Source organism: Camelus dromedarius, chromosome 10 (genome assembly GCF_036321535.1).
Source record: "Camelus dromedarius isolate mCamDro1 chromosome 10, mCamDro1.pat, whole genome shotgun sequence".
Classification (NCBI taxonomy): Eukaryota; Metazoa; Chordata; class Mammalia; order Artiodactyla; family Camelidae; genus Camelus; species Camelus dromedarius.
The window spans coordinates 69,593,060-69,614,600 of record NC_087445.1 but is presented as its reverse complement, the minus strand read 5'-3'; the positions used below and the strand labels follow the sequence as shown (position 1 = coordinate 69,614,600).

The 21,541-nt window shown below is 41.8% G+C and overlaps 1 protein-coding gene across 6 annotated transcripts in view; it reads left to right on the top strand.

Moving 5' to 3' along the window:
* Positions 1-21,541, top strand: part of GOLGA1 (golgin A1) — a 45,089-nt gene that overhangs the window by 15,540 nt on the left and 8,008 nt on the right. For all 6 annotated transcript variants that reach the window (XR_010382806.1, XM_031450442.2, XM_031450444.2 and 3 more), the window contains exons 11-16: positions 6,088-6,213; positions 7,946-8,041; positions 13,027-13,122; positions 14,030-14,179; positions 14,729-14,824; positions 20,628-20,717. Coding sequence is in view for 5 of the 6 variants with exons in the window: in XM_031450442.2 (XP_031306302.1) it covers positions 6,088-6,213; positions 7,946-8,041; positions 13,027-13,122; positions 14,030-14,179; positions 14,729-14,824; positions 20,628-20,717 (654 nt within the window). In the remaining variant the exon portion in view is untranslated. The remainder of the gene's footprint in view (positions 1-6,087; positions 6,214-7,945; positions 8,042-13,026; positions 13,123-14,029; positions 14,180-14,728; positions 14,825-20,627; positions 20,718-21,541) is intronic.

Genomic DNA, 21,541 nt, shown 5'->3' with positions numbered 1-21,541 from the left:
CTGATCACAAGTGCAACAGGGACTTACAGCATCATTACAGTACAGTAAGAATTGGGTAAATACCCCTTCTAGCTAACTATTAGCATACTTACAAATACCTAAAGAGAAATCAAGAGACGTTATATACATTGTTCAGAGTTAGACAGTAAGTGACAGAGCTGGATTCTAACCCAAGTCTTGCTTCAGAGCTCATACTTGTTCTGCTGGGCTTTGTTGCCTCACAACAAGGAGCACTCAGTAAATAGATCTTACACAAATGAGTGGCTGTGATGCAGGGTCCCTCCCCTCAACAAACTGAAAATCTAGACACATACAGTGTTTTCTCTCGGAGGCTTACTGTTTCATTATAGAACTCAGACCTCCTAAGATGACAAGAAAAAAAATTCACAACTCAGTAAGTCCCAAATAAGTAAAAAAGATTTTTCAAATGCCAAAGAACTGCCAGAGGGAGAGTGCATTTCCAGTGTGGGAGTCAAGGAATTCTTCGTAGAGGAACCGGAATTTCAAGGGTGGGTGGGACAGCTGGAGGCAGAGAAGGCAGAGGGTGGAGAATACATTTTGGGGTATGGGGGTGGAAAGGATAACAGACAAAAACTTTGGGATTCAAGCAACCCTTTGATATCAATTAGAACCATCCATCCACTTCATAATTGGAAAAATTAATTTTCCAGACTCTGGTCCCACTGAGTTCCCTCATTCATTCTAAAAATTTAACTTGAGCTTTATTATGTGCTAAGCTCTGTGCTCTTTGCTGGGTGTTAGAAATACTCGGGAGAGCAAAACATATCACCCTTGCCTTTGTGGAACTTACAGTCTAGAGGGGATGTCAGACATAGTAATCATATAAATACATAATTACAAACTGATGCATGCTGTGAAGGAAGACTACAGGGTGCTGTGAGATCCTTTAAGAGGGCAGCAGATCAGATCTAGTGTTGGAGTCATAGAACACTTCCCTTGGGGAAGTAACACTTGAACTGAGGTGAACTGCTGAGACCGGAGGTGAAGGGGTGACGGCAGAGAATTTCAGACAGGGAACAGCACGAACAATAAACCTAGAAACTCTGAGACAGTGAAAGCAGTAGCACCTTCAAGAAACTGGAAGAAGGCTGAAAGGATGACACAAAGTAAGGGAGAAAATTACTCTGGCTGTTAGGAGGAAACATGGAAAGGATTTCCAGTTAGGAAACTCTTGCAGCTGTCCAGGCATAAGATGGTGGCTTTGAGAAGGGTGGTGGAGGTAATGGGGCAGAGGACACATTTAAGAAATAGTGAGGAGACGGACCCACTTGGTAATGTAGTAAATACAGGAGAGGAGCCAGGGTAAAGGAGGCATTACGGGTGATTATTGGGTTTCTGGCTTAATCAGCTGAGTGGCTGATACTGTCAGTCATCAGGCTAAGAGAGCACGGGAGAAAGGGCAGTTTTTGTGAGAACATCGTGAAAATGATGAATGTAGAGTCAGTATTTTTGTTGTCCTTGTTGATATTTAGTAGATACGAAATAATATTTATAAAATACAAGTAAAGAATGTAACACGGTAATGAACCACCATGTAGCTACTGCCCACCCCCCAAGTTAAGAAGATCAGTATGTTTATCTTTGAGGTTCATGGTGAGCTCTTCAATATTCCATCCCATTCTTTTTCCCTTCTTAAGTAAGCACTATCCAGAAATTGTTCCATTTCCTTGCTTTGTTTTATAATTTTACTGTATTTTTTCCCTAAGCAGTATCATCTTTCAATTCTCATGCTTAACATTATATAAATGAAATACTGTAGATATTCTTTTAAAACTAGCTTTTTGTTCTCAAGGCTATATTCCTGAGAAACATTTATATGACCACATGCAGCTATAATTTATTCTTTCTCAGTTGTATAGTGTGAAAATACTATATTTAGCCATTCTATTAACAATGGGTGTTAGGGTGTTCCTGGTTTTTTTCTTTTACAAACAAGGCTGCTGTGAACTTTTGTGTGCTTGTTCAGGAGTTACTCTAGGGTATATTTGAGATGTGAAAAGTTTGGGTCAAAAGAGTTGTACTTTTTCAGCTTCAATAGTTAATGCCCAGTTTTTTTCCATGATAGTTGTAATAATTTACACATGCTCACCAGCAGTGTCAAAGAGTTTGGGTTGCTCTGCTTCCTTGACAACATGAGCTATTGTGAAGCTTTTAATTTTTGATTGTCTCGTGAATAGGATAAAATATTATCTCCATGATTTTAATTTGCTTTTCCCAGATTACTCATGAAGTTGAGCATCTTTTCATATATTTAACAGTCCTTCATGCTCTTCTGTGAATTTCTGGTTCAAGTCTTATGCCCATTTTCTATTGCATTTTCTGTCTTTTTATCATTAATTGTAGGAGTTTTTTTTTCTATCTCCTGGTTCCCATGTTTCTTTGTTAGTTATATGGTTTGCAAATGTCTTCTCCCAGTTTCGGACTTGATGGTCTTCTCTGTTGAACATGTGCTCTTAATTTTAGTACATTTGAATTTACTATTTTCCTGTAAGTTTATGCTTTTGTCTTTTTAAAGAAATATTTCCTTACTCAGAATCATACACTATTCTCCTGTATTATTATCTGAAAGTTTTATAGTCTTGCCTTTTATATCCAAGCCTTTAATATGCCTAAGAGGGGATTTTGGTGTGAGAAAGGGATCTGTGTCTTGTTTTTGTTTCAATTTTTTAAAATTATTTATTTTATTTTATTTGGGTAGGGGGTGTAATTAGGTTTACTTACTTATTTTTGGAGGAGGTATTGGGGATTGAACCCAGGACCTTGTGCATGTTAAGCATGTGCTCTACCACTTGAGCTATACCCTCCCACTGTGTCTTATTTTTTTTAACTGTTTAAGTACCATTTACTGAAAAATCTGTCCTTTTCTTACTGGCCTGCAACGCCAGCTTCGTTACAATTCAATTTTCATAAGTACATGGAACCACTCCTGGACTTTGGGGTGTATGCCACTGTGATATTTGCACAAAACTGTACATTGCCTTACTAGCTACACTATTAGGTTAAGCCCTGTTGTCTGATAAGACAAGTCTCCCAACCTAGTTCTTTTTTAGGAATATCTTGAATATCCTTGGCCCGTTGCTATTCCACAGAACAGCTTGTCAGGCTCCTTTAAAAAAAATCTGGTGGGATATTGATTGGAATTGCTTTGAATCTGTAGCTGCATTTGGGAAGCATTGATTACTTTATGATGTGAGTTTTCTTATCCAAGGACATGGTCTTTCTCTCTCTCTCTCTCTCTATATATATATAGGTCTGTTTCTGGGTGCTCTGATTCAGTTCCATTGATCTATTTGTCTGTTCTTTTGCCCATACCACACTGTCATAATTACTGTAGCTATAATAAGTCTTGAAGTCAAATAGTGTCAGTCCTCTCATTTTGTTCTCCTTTAATATTGCGTTGTCTATTTTGGGTCTTTTGCCTCTCCATATAAACTTTAGAATCAGTTTGTTACTTTTCATAAAGTAACTTGCAGGAATTTTGATTTTGATTGCATTGAATCTATAGATCCAGTTGGGAAGAACTGACATCTCAACAATATTATGTTTTTCTATCCATGAGCATAGAATATCACTCCATTTATTTAGTTTTTTTAAATTTCATTCATCAGAGTTGTATAGTTTTCCTCATGTAGATCTTGTACGTATTTTGTTAGATTTATACCTAAGTGTTTCATTTTTAAGAATCTTACTGTAAATGATACTGTGTTTTAATTTCAAATTCCACTTGTTCATTATTGGTATATAGGAAAACAATTGACTTTTGTATATTAACCTTGTATCCTGCAACCTTGCTATAGTAACTTATTAGTTCTAGGAGTTTTTCTTATTGATTTATTTGGATTTTCTACATAGAAAATCATATCTGCAAACAAAGACAGCTTTATGTTTCCTTTCTAATCTGCATTTCTTTTATTTCCTTTTCTTGCCATATTGCGTTAGCAAGGACTTCTAGATGATGTTGAAAAGGAGTAGTGAGAGGTGACATCCTTGCCTTTTACCTGATCTTAATAGGAAAAGCTTTGAATTTCTCACCATTAAGTATAGTGTTAACTTTAGCACATTAGGTGCTGATGGCTTGAAGTAAAGCAGCTTGGCGGGGAAGGGTGTACAATAAAATAAATGGAAATTGGCATCACTGATACTTTTTCTGTCTGACTCTGCCCACCATGGTAAATTATATAAGACTTGTTTGTTCTTTTGTTTTTTATTGGAAAGGGTCAGCTGTATCTCTCAAGTTCACATTGATTTGTAGTAGGAGTACAGCCTTTGGATCCAGAAGACTTGGGTTTCAATCCTTAATCAGTCACCACAGTGTGTGCTATTGGGCTAGTCGCCGACCTTCAATTTCCCTGTAAATGGACACGGTGAAGGGTGGTGGGAAGTGCTTGCACATGCTCTGCAAACTATTGCTGCTCCTGCACCAAGCTACTGCGATTATTACTGTTATCAGCATATTAGTAAGAGACCCATTAAAGATGGGCCAGCATGGCCAAAACAGTTTTTCTTTCCTTTCAAACTCCCTCTCCCTCCTGTGTTCTCTGACTTGCTTAATGTTACCATTCATCCAGGCATCCAAGCCACAGACCTGGGTGTTGCCTTCGCTTCAATTCTCCTCTTCACCCAGCCTCCTGGCCATGTTGGACTTGTCTGTTTACCCCTTTACACATGCTGCACTTCGCCCAGAAGGCTTGTTCCTCCCCTCCGCATTTCCACCCGGATTTGCCTGCTTAGGCAGCTTGACCTGATTGCCCCAGACAGATAATCCCTCTACCTCTAATATCTCATAGCACCTTGTCTCTCTGTTGCAGCGTGATTGTATTGTTTTATAAGGAATTGTGTGTATATCTGTCTCTGCCACCAGCCTCCGTGCTTCTTTGGGCCAATAACTGTCTGATTGTTTCCCTAGAAGACAACGCAGAGTATAGGCTTGATAAAAGTTTATTGAATTATGGGATCTTAAATCCATTCTTCATACTTCCCCTTCACTACATAAATTGTTACCCCTGTGAGAATTCAGAATGATGAGTGCATCTTCCCAAAACTCTAGGCCCAAGTTGCTACATCTTATTCTGAAGAGACATTGGTCGGGTTGCCAGCTAAACATGAAAGTCTGTGGCTTGAGAAGGAGCATAAGGTGAGGGAGTTTGTGGAAGCAGAGTGTATGTGAAGAGGTTCAAGTCTTCACAACATGTTGATACCATGCAACTGTTTCTTGGAGTGGAGAATGTGCATCTTCGAGAGATGTAAGGACCAGCAGGGATGTAATAAATTGTCTAGTAAGAGCTTCCTGGATCCTCAGCTTTGACATTGGGCAGCATTTGAAAACTGACTGTGGTAAAAAGAACAAAGTCCCAACCCGCCACCACTACCACTACTGTCATTGCTAAAGAGGTGGACTGGAATAAAGTAGTGGGCAGCTGTTGATCTGGGGCCATGGTGAAGGTTGCTGCTGTGGTTGAGCTGTGGTCCCTGTGCTGTGAGCCAGGGTGAAGAAAGTTCTCTCTTCGGCCTTAAGGCAGCTACACTGGCATCATTACTACTTCATCCAGACCCTTGTTTCCGGGTGTGTTGTTCTGTAAGTCATTGTAGGGCTGGCTGGGAGCTTCTTGAATGTAATTACCTCTGCTGATTTTTGGCATCTGGGTTAAAGTTGTAGGTCCTTTTGGACTCTGGATTAATAGGATTAAACATATGCTTGATGAGAGGGGGAGCATTCCTTAGCTAGTAAACCATGACAACACAGTGGTTATTTTAAAGAGGAGGAACATCTTCCCACGGTCCTGGCTGGATTCCACAGAGGCAATAGCATTCTTCCTTCCCAGATTGTCAGTTGCTTAAATTGGGCGAGCATTTGCCGCTTTCTGCATTAGGTCTGAAATGGATGCCCGAATGGTACTGGGTTCTCATCTCACATCTTCTGTGTTCCATTTTCAGGGAAGATTTCCTGGCTCTATGTTCTTCTAGAATGCAGTTGGAAACAGAATTTCAGGGAAACATGGTGGTGCTAGAGGAAACAAGAAGGAAAGAAAAGAGAATTTATAGTGTAATTTCTGCTTTCACCTGTAGGTCACTGCTGAAACTCAAGAGAAAGAAAAGCGTATCACACATTTGCAGGAGAAGGTTGCATCCTTGGAAAAGAGACTGGAACAGAATTTATCAGGGGAAGAACATGTGCAGGAACTTCTGAAAGAGGTAACTAGGGCTGACCAGTGTTGGGAAGGCTGTAGTAACACTGGAAATTTCATAAAATCCTAGAGTTTCAGAGCCACAAAGTCTTCATCAGACAGCTTGGAGACAAGACCACTCCTTCCAACTTTTGATTTTTCTGCTTAGAATGAAAATAGCCTCATGTCACCCGTGTGTGACATTATCCTGAGGGAAAGGGGGCGCTTTGTTCAGAGGTGCATATGAACCAATGGCATCCTGATCACCAGTAAACCCCACCTAGTGGTGCACACCACTGAGGCTGTCTCGCCTAACTGCCCTGCTCTCCTTCCCCACTCTGCTGTACTTTGCATTGGCCAACGAAAATAGTTACCATCTGCCTTTGGCGTGAGCAGGAACTGCTTTGGGCAGCGAGTGGACTCTCCTTAGCGGAAGGAGGCAGTTGAGCGAACTAGCCTCCAACCCAGTGGTATAAGTGAACTTGCTCGTTGTCTGCCCACATTCCTCCTCCTCTTTGTCACCATGACAAAGATGACAGAGCCAAAACCTAGAGCCTCAATTAGCCCCTCACTTTCTCTTCAGTCATTTTCAACTAAATCTGTCCATCTCCACCGCCACTGTTGTGCTTCAGGGCTTCCAGCAGCTGTAGCCTAGTCTGTATCGAAAGTCTGCAGACCAGCCTGCACAGCATCACTGTCTCCTCCTGCACCTCTGACATGGTCTTCCACCCCCACCACCAGGCTGATCCTTCTAAACATTTCTGACTACATCTTCCACAGCTGCCCTGTTGTCTATAGCGAGTACTGTGTGGGTTCTAGGGTCTGAATTGATTTCTAGAACCAGACTACCCAGGATTGCATTTCACCTCTGCTACTTACTGGTTTGTGACTTAGAGCAAATAACTGAATCTTTCTGTGTTTTTTCCCTCTGTGAAATAGAGTTAATAATTGTACCAAACATAGAGAATTGTTATTAGGAAATGATTAGAATGAGACTTAGAACATCGTGGGGTCTCAATGTATTTCATCTATTAATATTGTAATCATTATGGTGCCATCAGCATTATTATAAAGTTTAGTGTGCATAAGAGTTACTTGAGGAGTTTGTTTAAAGTATATATTTCTAGCCTTACCCTCAGAAATTCTGATTTCAGTAGATCTGGAATAAGGCCTCTGCTCAAACTTAACAACCACCCCTACCCCCAGCCCTGAGGTAAGTCTAATGCCAGTGTTTGGATGACCCCACTATGAAAAATACCACCTACAGAATTAAATTCAAACTTCCTTCTGTAGCATAAAAAGCTTTTCTCATGATCTGGCCCTTTGCCTGACTTTTATCTTGTTTTGTCACCTGAAGTCACCACCACCAACTTTTGGCAAATTGTAGCTCCTCAAATGTCCCCAGCTGTTTCACACCGCTAGTGGGTCATCCCTCTGCCCTCGGCCACCAGTGAAGGATGAAGCCGCCCACTCTTCTGAGGCAGTGTAGGCTCTCCTACTCTGGGCTGCTGCTTTGTGGGTGCTATTTCACTCTATTCTGTACTTTTTTTGTTAGTTTTTGCTCCTGCTTCGAGGCCAAATGACTGTTAAATTTATCTATACATTTATACTTTATGACGTGAATTTTATCACAGTGAACTGATTTTTTACCGTATTTCTGTCCTTGTGCCTCATAAAAATCATAGTATGCGGGGGATATCAGTAAATATTTATTCAATAGAGAAATGACTATTTTCTTTTACTCTTCTTTCAACTTACAGAAAACACTTGCTGAGCAGAATTTGGTGGATACCAGACAGCAGCTCTTGGCAGCCAGAAGCAGCCAGGCGAAAGCCATTGACAACCTGGAGACTCGGGTACTGACCTCACTGCCAGTGACTCCTGTGTCTGGGTGGTGCCCTGGTTGGATGACATGGTAGTGGCTGAGAATCCCTTGTTCAGAGGTTTTTTTTGAAGGGATTCTCTTTTGCATTTTACTTGTAGAGAATTGAGGTCGTTGTTTTCTTCATTCCTGCCACATTACCATTGTTTTTCCACAGGAAGTTGTTCTCTTCTCTGTTTATTCTCTTTTATCCCCATTCCCCGCCCTCCCATGGGAAATCATTCTAATGTGGTTAATAGAGATCCTTTTATTACTGAGTCCCTTTAAAATGGGTGGCTTTGTTTTGTGTGCATGTGTGTGAATTTAGGTAAATGATATAGCTATACATATGTCTTTTCTGTCACTGTCAGCTGCTCCATCTTCTGTGTCCGCTTCCTTGTGCTTCCCTACACTACTTTAGAGTCATCCACTAGGTGCTAGATATCCAGATTGCCATCTTCTCCCTGCCACCAGAGATTATACTGCAGTGAACACCCTTTTCCCTGTTGCTTTAAGGAGGACCGAGTGTGCATATGACTTAATGAGACTAAGTAGGACAAGAATGTTCCCAGAAGGGCTACACCTGGCTCTGCTCTCCCAGCATGCATGAGGGTTCCAATAGCTGCATCTCTGCTTTTTCCAGCACTGGCATTTCCCATCCTTTTTGTTTTCTTGCCAGTTTAATGAATGTGAAGCGGTCGAAGGGGCAAGGGACCTCTGTAGGGCCTTGTGTAAGAACACTAATCCTATTCCTGAGGGTCCATCCTCATGACGTAAGTACCTCCCAAACTTACCTCCCATCCTAACACCTTCACGTCACACAGTAGGATTCAGCACATGAACTTTGAGGGGACACAAACATTCAGACTATACAAGTGCTTAGCCCATTTTTAAAATCTTTCTTATTTCTTGATAAATATATATAAAGCTATATTTTTGTCTAAATACAGCTTTGTTTGTTTTATTATAATTCAGTTCTATTTCTAAATATCCATTTTTTAAATTGTGGTGAAATATACCTGACATAAAACTTACTATTTCAACTATTTCTAGGTGTACAGTGTCATTAAGTACATTCACATTGTTGCGCCACCATCACCACCATCCACACCTCTAGAACTTTTTCATCTTCTCAGTCTAAAACTCTGTACCCATTAAAACAATAACTCTCCATTCTCTCCTCTCCCTAGCTCCTGGCAACCACCATTCTATTTTCTGCATTATGAATTTGATGACTCTAGGTATCTCATATTAGTGAAATCATACAGTATTTGTCATTTTGTGTCTGGCTTATTTCAGTTAGCATAATGTTCTCAAGGTTCATTCATATAGCATGTTTCAGAATTTCATTCCTTGTTAAGGTTGAATAAGCCTTTTTAAGACTTTTATTCCATTATATATATCACATTTTGTTTATTCATTTATTTGTCAGTGGACATTTTGGTTGTTTCCACGTTGTGGCTTTTGCGAATAATGCTGCAGTGAACATTAGAGCTATGAACAAGGTGTTTGTGTGAGCTTATCCTTTCATTTCTCTTGGGTATATTCCTAGGAGTGGAGTTGCCGGGTCATACGATAACTATGCATAACCTTTTGAGGATCTGAATCTTTCTTGAGCTCTGCCTGCAAACTGGCACTTGCGTAGGTATCTTCTGAACCCAAGAGTTTAAAAAGCTGGCTCTCCCACTAATATGTGTGATCATGGCCAAATAAAATTACTGTTCTCCTCTATGGAAGTACCCACATTGTTCTCATGGGGTTGTTTCAGTTAAATCTTAACATGTGGACGTATATGAGGAACCATGAGACCTAAAAATATTTTCTCATTTCGTACGTACCTCTCCTTGACTAAGCTGTAACTTTCCATGTGCTTATGTTTTAATTATAAAGTTCCCCCAGGGCAGACCTTATTCAGTAAACAAGAGGACATTACAAGAGAAATTGGCAAAGTTAGCTTGAGTAGCATAATGCCATGTTGGAGAGCCAAATCTAGCTCACTGCTAGACAGTGTGTTGTCCTGTCCACTGTGCTGGCCTCATGTCCTAGTACAATGCCAGGCACACAGTCAGACTGGGTCAGTATTTGTGGAATAAGTGACATCTAAGTTTATATCATGAGCAGTAATCCCACTTCTGGGAATCTATCCTAAGCAAGTGATTCAAACCAGGTCAACAGTTTTGGCATGAAGATGTTAACTGCTGTGTTATTTTATGTGCAAAATGGAAAACAGCCTGAGTGCCAGCACAGTAGGCAGTGGTTCAGGAAATTATGAAATATCCTTTGAGGAAACAATCTAAGGTCTGAAGACTACATGGAAACGCAGAAGGAAATTTGAGAGAGTGGGAAAAATATAAGTTGTATACAAAGTTGTTAAAAGAAAGAAAAGTCATAAAAATAGCCCAGAAGAAAATACATTAGAATGACAGCGTTTTATAATGGTAGACTTACAGGTATCCTTTTTTCCTAATTAAAATTTTTTCTTTTATTACCTGTTAATATGATTCAAATAGATTTTATTTTTTAACGCCTTTATTGTGGTATAATTCCTGTACATTAGACTACACATATTTCAGTTGTACAATATGATGAATTTTGTTAGATGTATACACCTATGAAACCACTACCACAATCAAGATAGCTAACATTTCCATCACTCCCTAAGAGGTGCAAATTCAAACTCCCGATTTATCCCTTCCCATTCTCCTTACCCTCTGGTAGTCATATGTTTGTTCTCTATGAGTCTCTTTCTGTTTTGTAGATAAGTTCATTTGTGTCCTTTTTTTTAGATTCCACATGTAAGTGATATCATATGGTATTTTTCTTTCTCTTTCTGGCCTACTTCACTTAGAATGATGATCTCCAGGCCCATCCATGTTGCTGCAGTGGCATTATGTTATTCTTTTTGTGGCTGAGTAGTATTCCATTGTACCGTGCGTACCACATCTTCTTTATCATTTGTCAGTGGACATTTAGGTTGTTTCCATGTCTTGGCTATTGTAAATAGTGCTGCTGTGAACATTGGGGTGCATATGTCTTTTTGAATTATATTTTTCTCCGGAAATATACCCAGGAGTGGGATTGCTGGGTCATAGGTAACTCTATTTTTAGTGTTTTAAGGAACCTCCATACTGTCCTCCATTGTGGCTGCACCAATTTACATTCCAGCCAACAGTGTGGGAGGGCTCCTTTTTCTCCACACCCTCTCCAGCATTTATTGTTTGTGGACTTTTTAATGATGGCCATTCTGATTGCTGTGATGTGATATCTCATTGTAGTTTTGATTTTCATTTCTCTGACAGTTAATGGTGTTGAGCATCTTTTCATGTGCTGGCCATCTGGGTCTTCTTTGGAGAGATGTCTATTTAGGTCTTCTGCACAATTTTTTATTGGATTGCTTGATTTTTTTTTTTTGATATTAAGCTGTATGAGTTGTTTATATATTTTGGAAATTAGCCCCTTGTTGGTTGCATCATTTGCAAATATTTTCTCTCATTCTGTAGGTTGTCTTTTCGTTTTGATGATATCCTTGGCTATGCAAAAGCTTTTAAATTTAATTAGGTCCCATTTGTTTATTTTTGCTTTTATTTCCATTTCTCTAGGAGCAGTTTTGAAAAAGATATTGCTGTGATTTATGTGAGAGTGTTCTGCCTATGTTTTCCTCTAGGAGTTTTATAGTATCTGGTCTTACATTTAGGTCTTTAGTCCATTTTGAGTTTATTTTTGTATATGATAGAGAATGCTCTAAATTTCAGTCTTTTATAGGAAGCTGTCCAGTTTTCCCAACACCATTTATTGAAGAAACTGTCTTTTCTCCATTGTGTATTCTTGCCTCCTTTGTCATAGATTAATTGACCATAAGTGTGTGAGTTTATTTCTGGACTTTCTATCCTGTTCCATTGATCTATGTGTCTTTGTGTTTGTGTGTGTGCCAGTACCATTCTGTTTTGATTACTGTAGCTTCGTAGTAGTCTGAAGTCAGGGACCATTGTTCCTCCCAACTCTATTCTTTTTCAAGACTGTTTTGGCTCTTTGGGGTTTTTGTGTTTCCATACAATTTTAACCTTTTTTGTTCCAGCTCTGTGAAAAATGTTATTGGTAATTTGATAGGGATTGCATTGAATCTGTATATTGCCTTGGGTAGTATGGCCATTTAAACAATTATTTCTTCTAATCCAAGAACACAGTATATCTTTCCATTTGTTTATGTCATCTTCAATTTCTTTTATCAGTGTCTTATAGTTTTCAGAATACAGGTCCTTTGCCTCCTTGGGTTGGTTTATTCCTAGGCATTTTATTATTTTTGGTGCAATGGTAAATGGTATTGTTTCCTTAATTTCTTTGCTATTTTGTTGTTAGTGTATAGAAATGCAACTGATTTCTGTATATTATTAATTTTGTATCCTGCAACTTTTCCAGATTCATTGATGAGCTCTAGTAGTTTTCTGATTGCTTCTTTAGGGTTTTCTACGTGTAGTATCATGTCATCTGTGAACAGTGACAGTTTCACTTCTTTTCCAATTTGGATTCCCTTTATTTCTTTTTCTTCTCTGATTGCTATGGCTAGGACTTCCAAAACTATGTTGAATAAAAGTGGCGAGAGTGGGCATTCTTGTCTTGTTCCTGATCTTAGAGGAGATGCTTCCAGCTTTTCACCAGTAAGTGTGGTGTTAGCTGTGAGTTTATCATATATGGCCTTTATTATGTTGAGGTATGTTCCATCTATGCCCACTTTCTGGAGAGTTTTTTTCATAAATGGATGTTGAATTTTACCAAAAGCTTTTTCTGCATCCATTGAGATGATCGTATGATTTTTATTCTTCAATTTGTTAATGTGGTGTATCACACAGATTTGCAGGTATTGAAAAATTCTTGCATCCCTGGGTAAACAGATTTGATTTTAAAAGCCACTTGTTACTGCTTACCTTTTTTTTTTTTTTTTTTTTTTTTTTGAAGAAATGGATGCTTCTGTTTCCCTCTTAGGTCAAAGAACTAGAGCAGAGCCTGCAGGCATCTGAGGAGAAGCTAAAACAGAGCAGTGATGTTGTGGCAGCTCAGGAAGCTCAGATTCGGGAGCTTGTAAGTAGTTATTGTGGCTGCGGTGTTCTAGTCCCTCAGCACTTCCCCTTTATGCCTTTGCAGATGTCCCAAACTAACTCCCAACTTCTGGAATAGTATCTGGACCTGACCTTGATACAGTGATGGGCAGATAGGCAGCTGCGGGTAGAGAGAGTTGGGACCTGCTGGAGGGTCTGAGTTACCCAGAGAGCTGGACACTGGCTAATTCCCACCTCACATCTGGCCGTAGGGCCCAGTCTAGTTCTGGAACTGTTAGAGGTAGTATCTCCACTGGCAGTCAAACCTCACCTTGAAGCCAGGGCTGTGGAGAATAGGTACAGATTCTGGGTAGAAAATGCCAAGGGCTTGGCCAGTAGTCACAGCCCCAGGCTGGGTGTTGAGCTAGAAATTAGAGAAATAAAAATGGTATTTGTTACGTGTTTGCCATGTCCCAAGCACTTTGCTAAGTACTCTGCATTTGTTTTCATTTAGTCCTTGCAGCAGAGCTGAGAGCTATGTACTGTTACCCTCGTTTTCTAGAGGAAGCAGGCTCAGAAAGGCAATCTGATCACTAGCCATGGTCTCCCACCTGGTACACAGCAGAACCTGCATCCTTCCTAGGTCCACGCCCAGTTCTTCATCACTGTGTTGTATGCCTCCCCAGGGAAAGGCTTTGGCCATAGAGGGCAGCACTGAGTGGAGTGAAGGAAGGCTGTTTTAGGACTGGCTGGTGCCCAGAGCTGTCCCCACAGCACCAATTCCAACCTCAAACTCCAGCTCCTGAGCAGGCCAGGGGCCTCAGCGGTACCCAGGCTGGAGAAAGTCAGGAAGGAGAGTTGTTTCTATCAGACACTCATCTTGAGTCACGGAGGAACAGAATAAGGCCCCCGTTGTCACCAGGAATAACTGTTCTCTGGTACCCCCTCAGGCCACCGCAGACCAAGAGAGGAGCCGTGCCCAGCAGCAGGTCCTCGCGCTGGAGCAGCAGTGCACAGAGCGTGTCCAGGCGCTCGAGGCCCAGCTCACTGCCCTGGAGAGAGTGCGGACGGCCACCCAGACAGCCGCGGAGTGGGAGGTGGTGAGTGAGGGAAGGAGTGGGGCGGGCATGGGAGTATCTAGGCTGCCAAGTTGTTTGACAGGAGGAAGACCGGCCATCCTCTGAACTAGGGAACCTCTTTGGGAGCAGTTTCTATTTTTCAGCAAAACACCTGCTCACATGACTAGTTGTAAAAAAAAGCTGCTTTTTACAGAAACCCCAAACAGGTGGGTTTTCTTTTTCCTTGGGCTGCACATGGACTTCCTGGCACTTTCTGACCAGTCCCGTCAGCTTCTCCCTATTGTCTTTCTAAACTTTATAATTCATGTTCATCCCTAATGGTTTCTCCCTTTTCCCTGGTCCCTCTCCTTATTCCACAGTCTTCAGAATCAAGTGCCTTAGTCCTTCTTGTGAGGAGTGTGTCAGGTGGCTCTCCCTTTCTGACCCCAGCTGCCATTCTCGCCTCCCACCCCTGCAGTGACAAAAAAGGAAGGGGGCATCTTTAAAGGTTCCATGTCAAAGAGATAGGGCTGTGCTAGGACAAATATGGTGAAGACCTTTTCTTTTATATATGCTTTTCTCGATTTGCAGAGAGAGCTGAAGCAAGAAAATGCAGCCCTTAAAGAAAGTAAGAATGAATCTGAACATTCTTTACAGCGTCACCAACTTGAACTAAAGAAGCTGAAGGTATACATCTAATTGAATCTGTTTCACCTAAGTGTCGTGTCTTTCACATGTGTGTTTGGAGCAGCCAAGTGAAAGTTCTATATTTAGAGTGGAGAAGAAATGGAACTAGCATTTGTTCAAAGTTCTATGAGGCATTTATAGAAATTGTCACCTCGTTAGGTCCTCTCAGTGATCAAAGATGGTAGGGAGAGTCATGCTCATTTTGCAGTTAATGTCTTTGAGGTTCTGAGTGTAAGTAATCTGTCCAAGTTCCATAGAAGTGGTGCTAGTCTGACTTCTCACTCCACCACAGAGGCCCAGCCCTTCCTCTGTCATCGTCAGCAGTGGCCTGAAAGTGGTGCTGCAGGACACCGCTGTTGGTGATTCCCAGTGTGACTAGTAAAGTAAGGCCTTAAAACATCATAGGGACCTTCGTTTATTTCAGGGACCAGGTACAGAAATGAAGAAACAATCTGCTGGGTTGTTTCCCTTTCCCTTCAGAGAACTTGGTGCTTTAATCAGATGCTGCCACCTTCATTCCCTGGACACAACTGGATTCAGAGGAAAGAGAGAGTCTACCACTTTCTTATAGACCTCCAGGCTCCCCTGGACCCTTTTCATAGCAGCCCTGAGATGACGGATCTTTGTAGTACTTGCCCAGCTGTGGTCATAGCACAAAGATCTTGTGGATCCTTTGGCAGAGATCTTCTCTGAGAACAACCATAGCTGAGGCCCACACAGCTTTCAGTAATAGTCTCTGCTAAGTTATCGAGATGCAAAGGCGGTAGTGCCTTATCATGGAAAGCATGTACTTTGGTGTCAGATATTTTTCCATGTATTCCTTCAACAAACACTTGAGTACTGGTAGGCACCATTGTAGATGCTGGGATGTCGCAGTGAGCAAAACAGACAAAATTTCCTCCCATGGAGCTTATAACTAGAGACAGAAAACTCGTGATAAATAGTCATAAATGTTTTAAAGAAAATAAAGCAGGATGAGGGACAGAAAGGAGGGAGGAGAGGACTCTTTTAAGTATGGAGATTAAGGAGGGTGGCAGTGATATTCTTGAGCAAAGGTCCAAATAATGAGAGAGGGACAGCAGTTTGGGGAAGGAATATTCCAGACAGAAGAAATAAGCAAATAGAAAGGCTCTGAGGCAGAAAAAAGCTTGGTTTGTTCACAAAACAGCACAAAAGGCAGTGTAGCTGCCACTGAGTGGGCTGGGGGAGAACAATGGATGATGGGAGGTGTTCAGGGAGGCAATTGGGAGTTTTAAGTAGAAAAGCTATGTGAGAAGTTTTGTTTTGAAAGCACTGCTCTGTCTCTGTATAAGAACCCAACGGAAATGAAAAAAATGAGACAGAAGCAATCATTGATGAGATAATGGCTGAGAATTTTCCAAACTGATGAAAGCTGTCAAGTCACAGTACAGGTAGAATCCTTACACATCCGAACAGGATAAATTTTAAAATCCATACCCAGACATAGCATTGTAGAAGCACTAAAGAAAACCAATAAAACACAAAAGAATTAGTCACCAACAGACTTGCACTAAAGGAAGTACTAAAGAACGTCTTTCAGGTGAAGGAAAATTCTAGATGGAAGCACGGAAGATGTAAGGAGGTAGGAATGAGCAAAGATTACTGCAGGTATGGACTCAAGAAGAAACAGAAAATCTGACCACAGCATGTCTTTCAAGGTCCACTCCAGAGAAAGGAACTACTCCAGTTACTTGAATGAGAATTTATGCTCTAATGTAAAGTGTTTAATCCAGCACTGAATCAGTTAAAAGATATTATGAAGGTAGCAACTGCAGGACACAGCTTCCAACCCTTGAAGTCAGGGAACAAAGTGACAAAGTTGGAATTATTAAATTTAGCAATTAAGGTGAAGAGCCCCACAGATTTGACACTCAGACTTCCGAGGAGGGGGCTCTGTACAGCTGGTGCTGGTCTGTGTGTTGGGCGATAGGGCAGTGAATGAATTCAGCTGCAAGGGTCAGCAAAATTGCAAAGTGGATGCAGTTGCTGCTTCAGGAAAAAACTGCTGCTGCCAGGGCGAAGCAGCATTGCTCACAGGAACAAGAAACTGGACCGAGAGGAGTGAGTCTTTTTCTCCCTCCTCCTGTCTTCCAGTCTCCCTTGAGCTCCCCCTGTCGGCAGGGACTAACAAATACGGTTATGGAGCCAGCTGGACCTACAAATACGGCTTGCAGAGCCAAGGTTCAGCATCACAAAGCAGAACATGAAAGGGTGGGTGTCGGCAGTAACTTTAAAACTAGCACTCACGGACTGTGTAGAAGTGTGGTTAATTTTCAAACATTTGGGGGAATTTTCTTTATATCTTGGATTTCTCATTTAATACCATTATGGTCAGTTAATACTCTGAATGATTTCAGTTATTTGATGATTTATTTAGACTTGTTCTATGAACCAACCTATAGTCTATCTTGGTAAATATTCTAGTGCACTTGAAAAGAATATATACTCTGCAAAGGAAACCACAAACGAAATGAAAAGGCAACCTGCAGAGTGGGAGAAAATATTTGCAAACAGTGTTACCGACAAGGGATTCATTTGTGAAATATGCAAACAGCTCATATAGCTCAATATTAAAAAATAAACAGCCCATTAAAAAAACACGCAGAAGACCTAGGTAGAGATTTCTCCCAAAAAGATACAGATGGCCACCAGGCACATGAAAAGATGTTCAGCATCACCAATTATTAGAGAAATGCAAACGAATAATACAAAGAGATATCACCTTATACTGGTTAGAATAGCCATCATCAGAAAGTCCACAAACAATACTAGAGAGGGGTGGAGAAAAGGGAACACTCCTACACTGTTGGTGGGAGTGTAATTGGTGCAGCCACTATGGAAAACAGTGTGGAGTTTCTTTAAGAAACTGAAAATAGAGTTATGACCTAGCTATCCCACTCCTGGACATAGATCCTAAAAAGAAGAAAACTCTAATTGGAAAAGATACATGCACCCCAATGTTCATAGCAGCACAATTATTTACAACAGCCAAGACATGTAAGCAACCTAAATGTCCATCGACAGATGAATAGATAAAGAAAATGTGGTATATACATATACAAAAGAATGTTACTCAGCCATAAAAAAGAATGAAATAATGCCATTTGCAGCAACATAAATGGACCTAGAGATTATCATACTAAGTGAAGTTAAGTCAGACAGAGAAAGACAAATATATGATACCACTCTTATGGAATCTAAAAAAATAATACAAATGAATGAACTTATTTACAAAACAGAAATAGACTCCCAGACATAGAAAACAAACTTATGTTTACCAAAGGGGAAGGGGGGTGGGGAGGGATAAATTAGGAATTTGGGATTAACAGATACAAACTACTATATATAAAGTAGATAAACAACAAGGACCTACTGTATAGTGCAGGGAATTATGTTCAATATCTTACAATCTATAATGGAAAAGAATCTGAAAAAGAATATATATAACTGAATCATTTTGCTGTATACTTGAAACTAACAACACTGTAAGTCAACTATACTTCAATTTTTAAAAAGACTATATCAATCTGCTGCTGTTAGGGAGAACATTCTATAAATGCTAATTAGATCAAGTTAGTTAACAGATAGTTCATATCTTCCATAGGTCGTCTGATTTAGGCGGGGAGGTGTCTGCTTGTTCCATCAGGTACTGAGAGGGATGCTAAATCTTCTACTATGATCATGGATTTGTGTCTTTCTCCATTGAGTTCTGTCAATCTTTGCCTCAAGCATTTTGAAGCACTATTTTTAGGTGCACACATATTTTTTTGTATTGTTTGTATCCATAATTTTCAAAACAGCCTCTCTGGGGAAGTTATTCCCAGGTGCAGAGACCTGCACATGTAAGTAGCCTGCTGGCTCCTGCAGCGAACCTGAGCTCTGCCAGTCAGCCTCAAATCTTGGATCATACGTGGCTCTCTGGCAGTAGCCACGTAGACTCAGTTCTGGGGGCCACCCTAACCCCTCATTAGCTGATTCTTGAGGGAATCCATTTTCCTCTTTTTAAACTGAAGATGATAATCCTTGACTTCAAGAGGATTACCCTGAGCATCGAGCATGACATGAATGAAAACTACCAAGCGCAGGTCCTGGCATGGAGGTGCTTTGAGTCTGCTTCCTGCCCTGACATGTTTTTCTGTCTTCTCGCTCACAGCTGGCCTCCTGTCCTCTTAAGACATTAGCGTCATAGCGTCTGTTCTAAACTTTCCCAGAAAAGGCTCCTGGTGGGCACAACATTCCTATCACCTGCCCCTACGTGGGCTCGCAGGGCCAGCGCATCATAGCTCCACCCAGCCTGAAATCTCTTGCTCCTTCTGTATCAGTACAGCTTCCCCTGATGAAGGGTATTGTCTGGAGTAGCTCAGAGTCCCACTGTCAGCCTCTTGAGTTTAGGCACCGGTTTTCCTTGTCTACTAGAGGTGGGCTCATGGACGGTCAAGTCTGACAACTCCACAGTAGGAGCTAGAATGCTACTGGCCATGAGGCTGAGTCTCCATCCAGTAACCCACTTGGACTGACATAAGTGGAAAGGAAGATTTCTTAGGAGGAGTTGAGTAGCTCACAGAATCAGAAAAACTTGTCCAACTGGAACCTGGGGACCTTAGGTCTCTTCTCTGCCTGCATCATGCTGTCTCTTGTCCTGTCAGTCACCCAACTCTTGTCCTTGGTTTTCTCCATGATGTAGACAGTGTCCTACAGATTGGGAGGGCATCACCACAGCTGCTCCAAGCTGGTAATACTCCAACTGTGCATCCCCAGGGGAAGGAGAGCATCTCCCTCTTAGCTTCACTGTATAAAAAAGGATTCTGATATAAAAAGGGGTTCTATTAGTTCATCTTGGGTGACAGAGCCACCCTTTGGACACCTCAGTTTGACCAGGGAGATGAGGTGCTGTGGCCAGGCCTGAATCACATGCTTATCCTTGTAGCCACAAGTTGGGGCATCATTAGTGGCAGCCATACCAGAATCGTGGAATTGTGGTCTGGGGGGTGGGGAATAGCAATGATGGGGCTCCTACCCCCAAAAAAGGGTGATTCTGGAGACACAGACACAGCAGACATCCCTGACCAGCATGCAGGCCCCTGAGAGGTCACTCAGCTGGGGGTTGACCAGCGAGCTTGCTATCAGTGTCAGGGAAGAGGACTGAAGTGTTTGTCAGGAGGGAGTCCCTGTACTCTGGGGAATCCCAACGGGCAGCCCTGCTTGTGATAGAAAATGCTGGGTGTAAGTCTAGCAGCCAAAGACTTGGCTCTGAGCTCGGATGCTGGCTTAAAACTTGGCCATGCCTCTTACTAGCTCCGGGACCTCAGGCAAGTTACATAGCCTCTCAGAGCCTTGGTTTTCTCTCCTGTAATATGGATGATTTTGATGAATCTGTGACATTTGCACTATTAAAATTCAATAATTGCTTATTTTTTTCTGAAACCAAGTGTTCTACTCCACTACTCCATTCACATGGGCCTGAGTCTGTCTTCTTGTTCTGTGTTGATTTCATTAGACCAGTTCTTCAATTCTAGGTCCTTGAGCCTTTGGCCTGAGTATTGGCTGGTGTGCTCATGGGACAGCTGACCCTCAGCGATGTGCCTGTTTCCAGAGAGGTTGGTGGGTTGTCTACTGGGGTACAGAAGGCAGTGCAGCGAGAGGGGAACCTGGGGAAGCAGGAAGAATGTTTGTCTCTCCCTGCAAGGCAGTACTCCCTCTGTGGACTTTATGTGAGGTGTGCAGCTAAAAAAATGTGAACTCAGTTTTTGGACTCAGTCTCTACTCATTTTCTGGATTGCAGGAAGAATGGAGCCAAAGAGAAATTGTGAGTGTGGCAATGGCTCAAGCCCTGGAGGAGGTGCGGAAGCAGAGGGAGGAGTTCCAGCAACAGGTAGGCCCCAAGTAACCCTGAGCTGAAAGGCAATGCCCCCCACTTCACTCCCAGGCAGGACCAGCCTACCTCCCTGTCTGTTCAGGGCAGGGGGTGGACACAGGTCTTAAGAATGGCATCAGCTGCTTGATTCCCCTGATGTCTCTAGGAAGGTGGACGAAAAATGTGAGAAAGAAACCCTCACCCCATAGGGTGGCCTTTTAAATTTAGCGATGGTCAGTTAATGTTATGAACATCATCTGGGGAAACGTCCACACTCAGGTGCCTACTGGGCTTTAATTCTGTGGGGTGGGCCACCAGTGCCTGCAGGCCCTGGAGTCCACATATGATTGAGCTCTCAGCAGGAAAGGTGGGAAAAGCCTTCCTTTGAAGACAGGCTCAGTGTCAGGCCCCAGATCTAGTTCGTTGGCTCTAGGTCTTTGTTAAGTTGTTAACAAATCTGAGTCTGAGTTGCCTCTGAAGACCCTAGGATAATCACACCTTCCAGAATATCATAATGAGGTCATGTATATCGGATGCTGGACATGTCACAGGCACTTGGGACATGGAAGTTATGCTTGTGACAGCCTCTAGGAAAGCTGAGCAGAATGGCCCTGGTGGGCCCGCTGCCGGGCAGAGGGACAGTGATGGCAGTTGCCCCTGTGCTTGGCCCCTGTCAAGGAGAACTGATTTGTGCATGTTTATAGGAGCAGAGGTTAGCTTGGGGTATGTTCCAGGCTGTGGACTTCAGGGAGGGATTCAAGGGGGTCCCTGGGTAGTGGAAAAGTGGAGATTCCTGTAGGAAAGATGGGGTTATTGCTGCCAGCCTTCTCTCATGTTGGTTT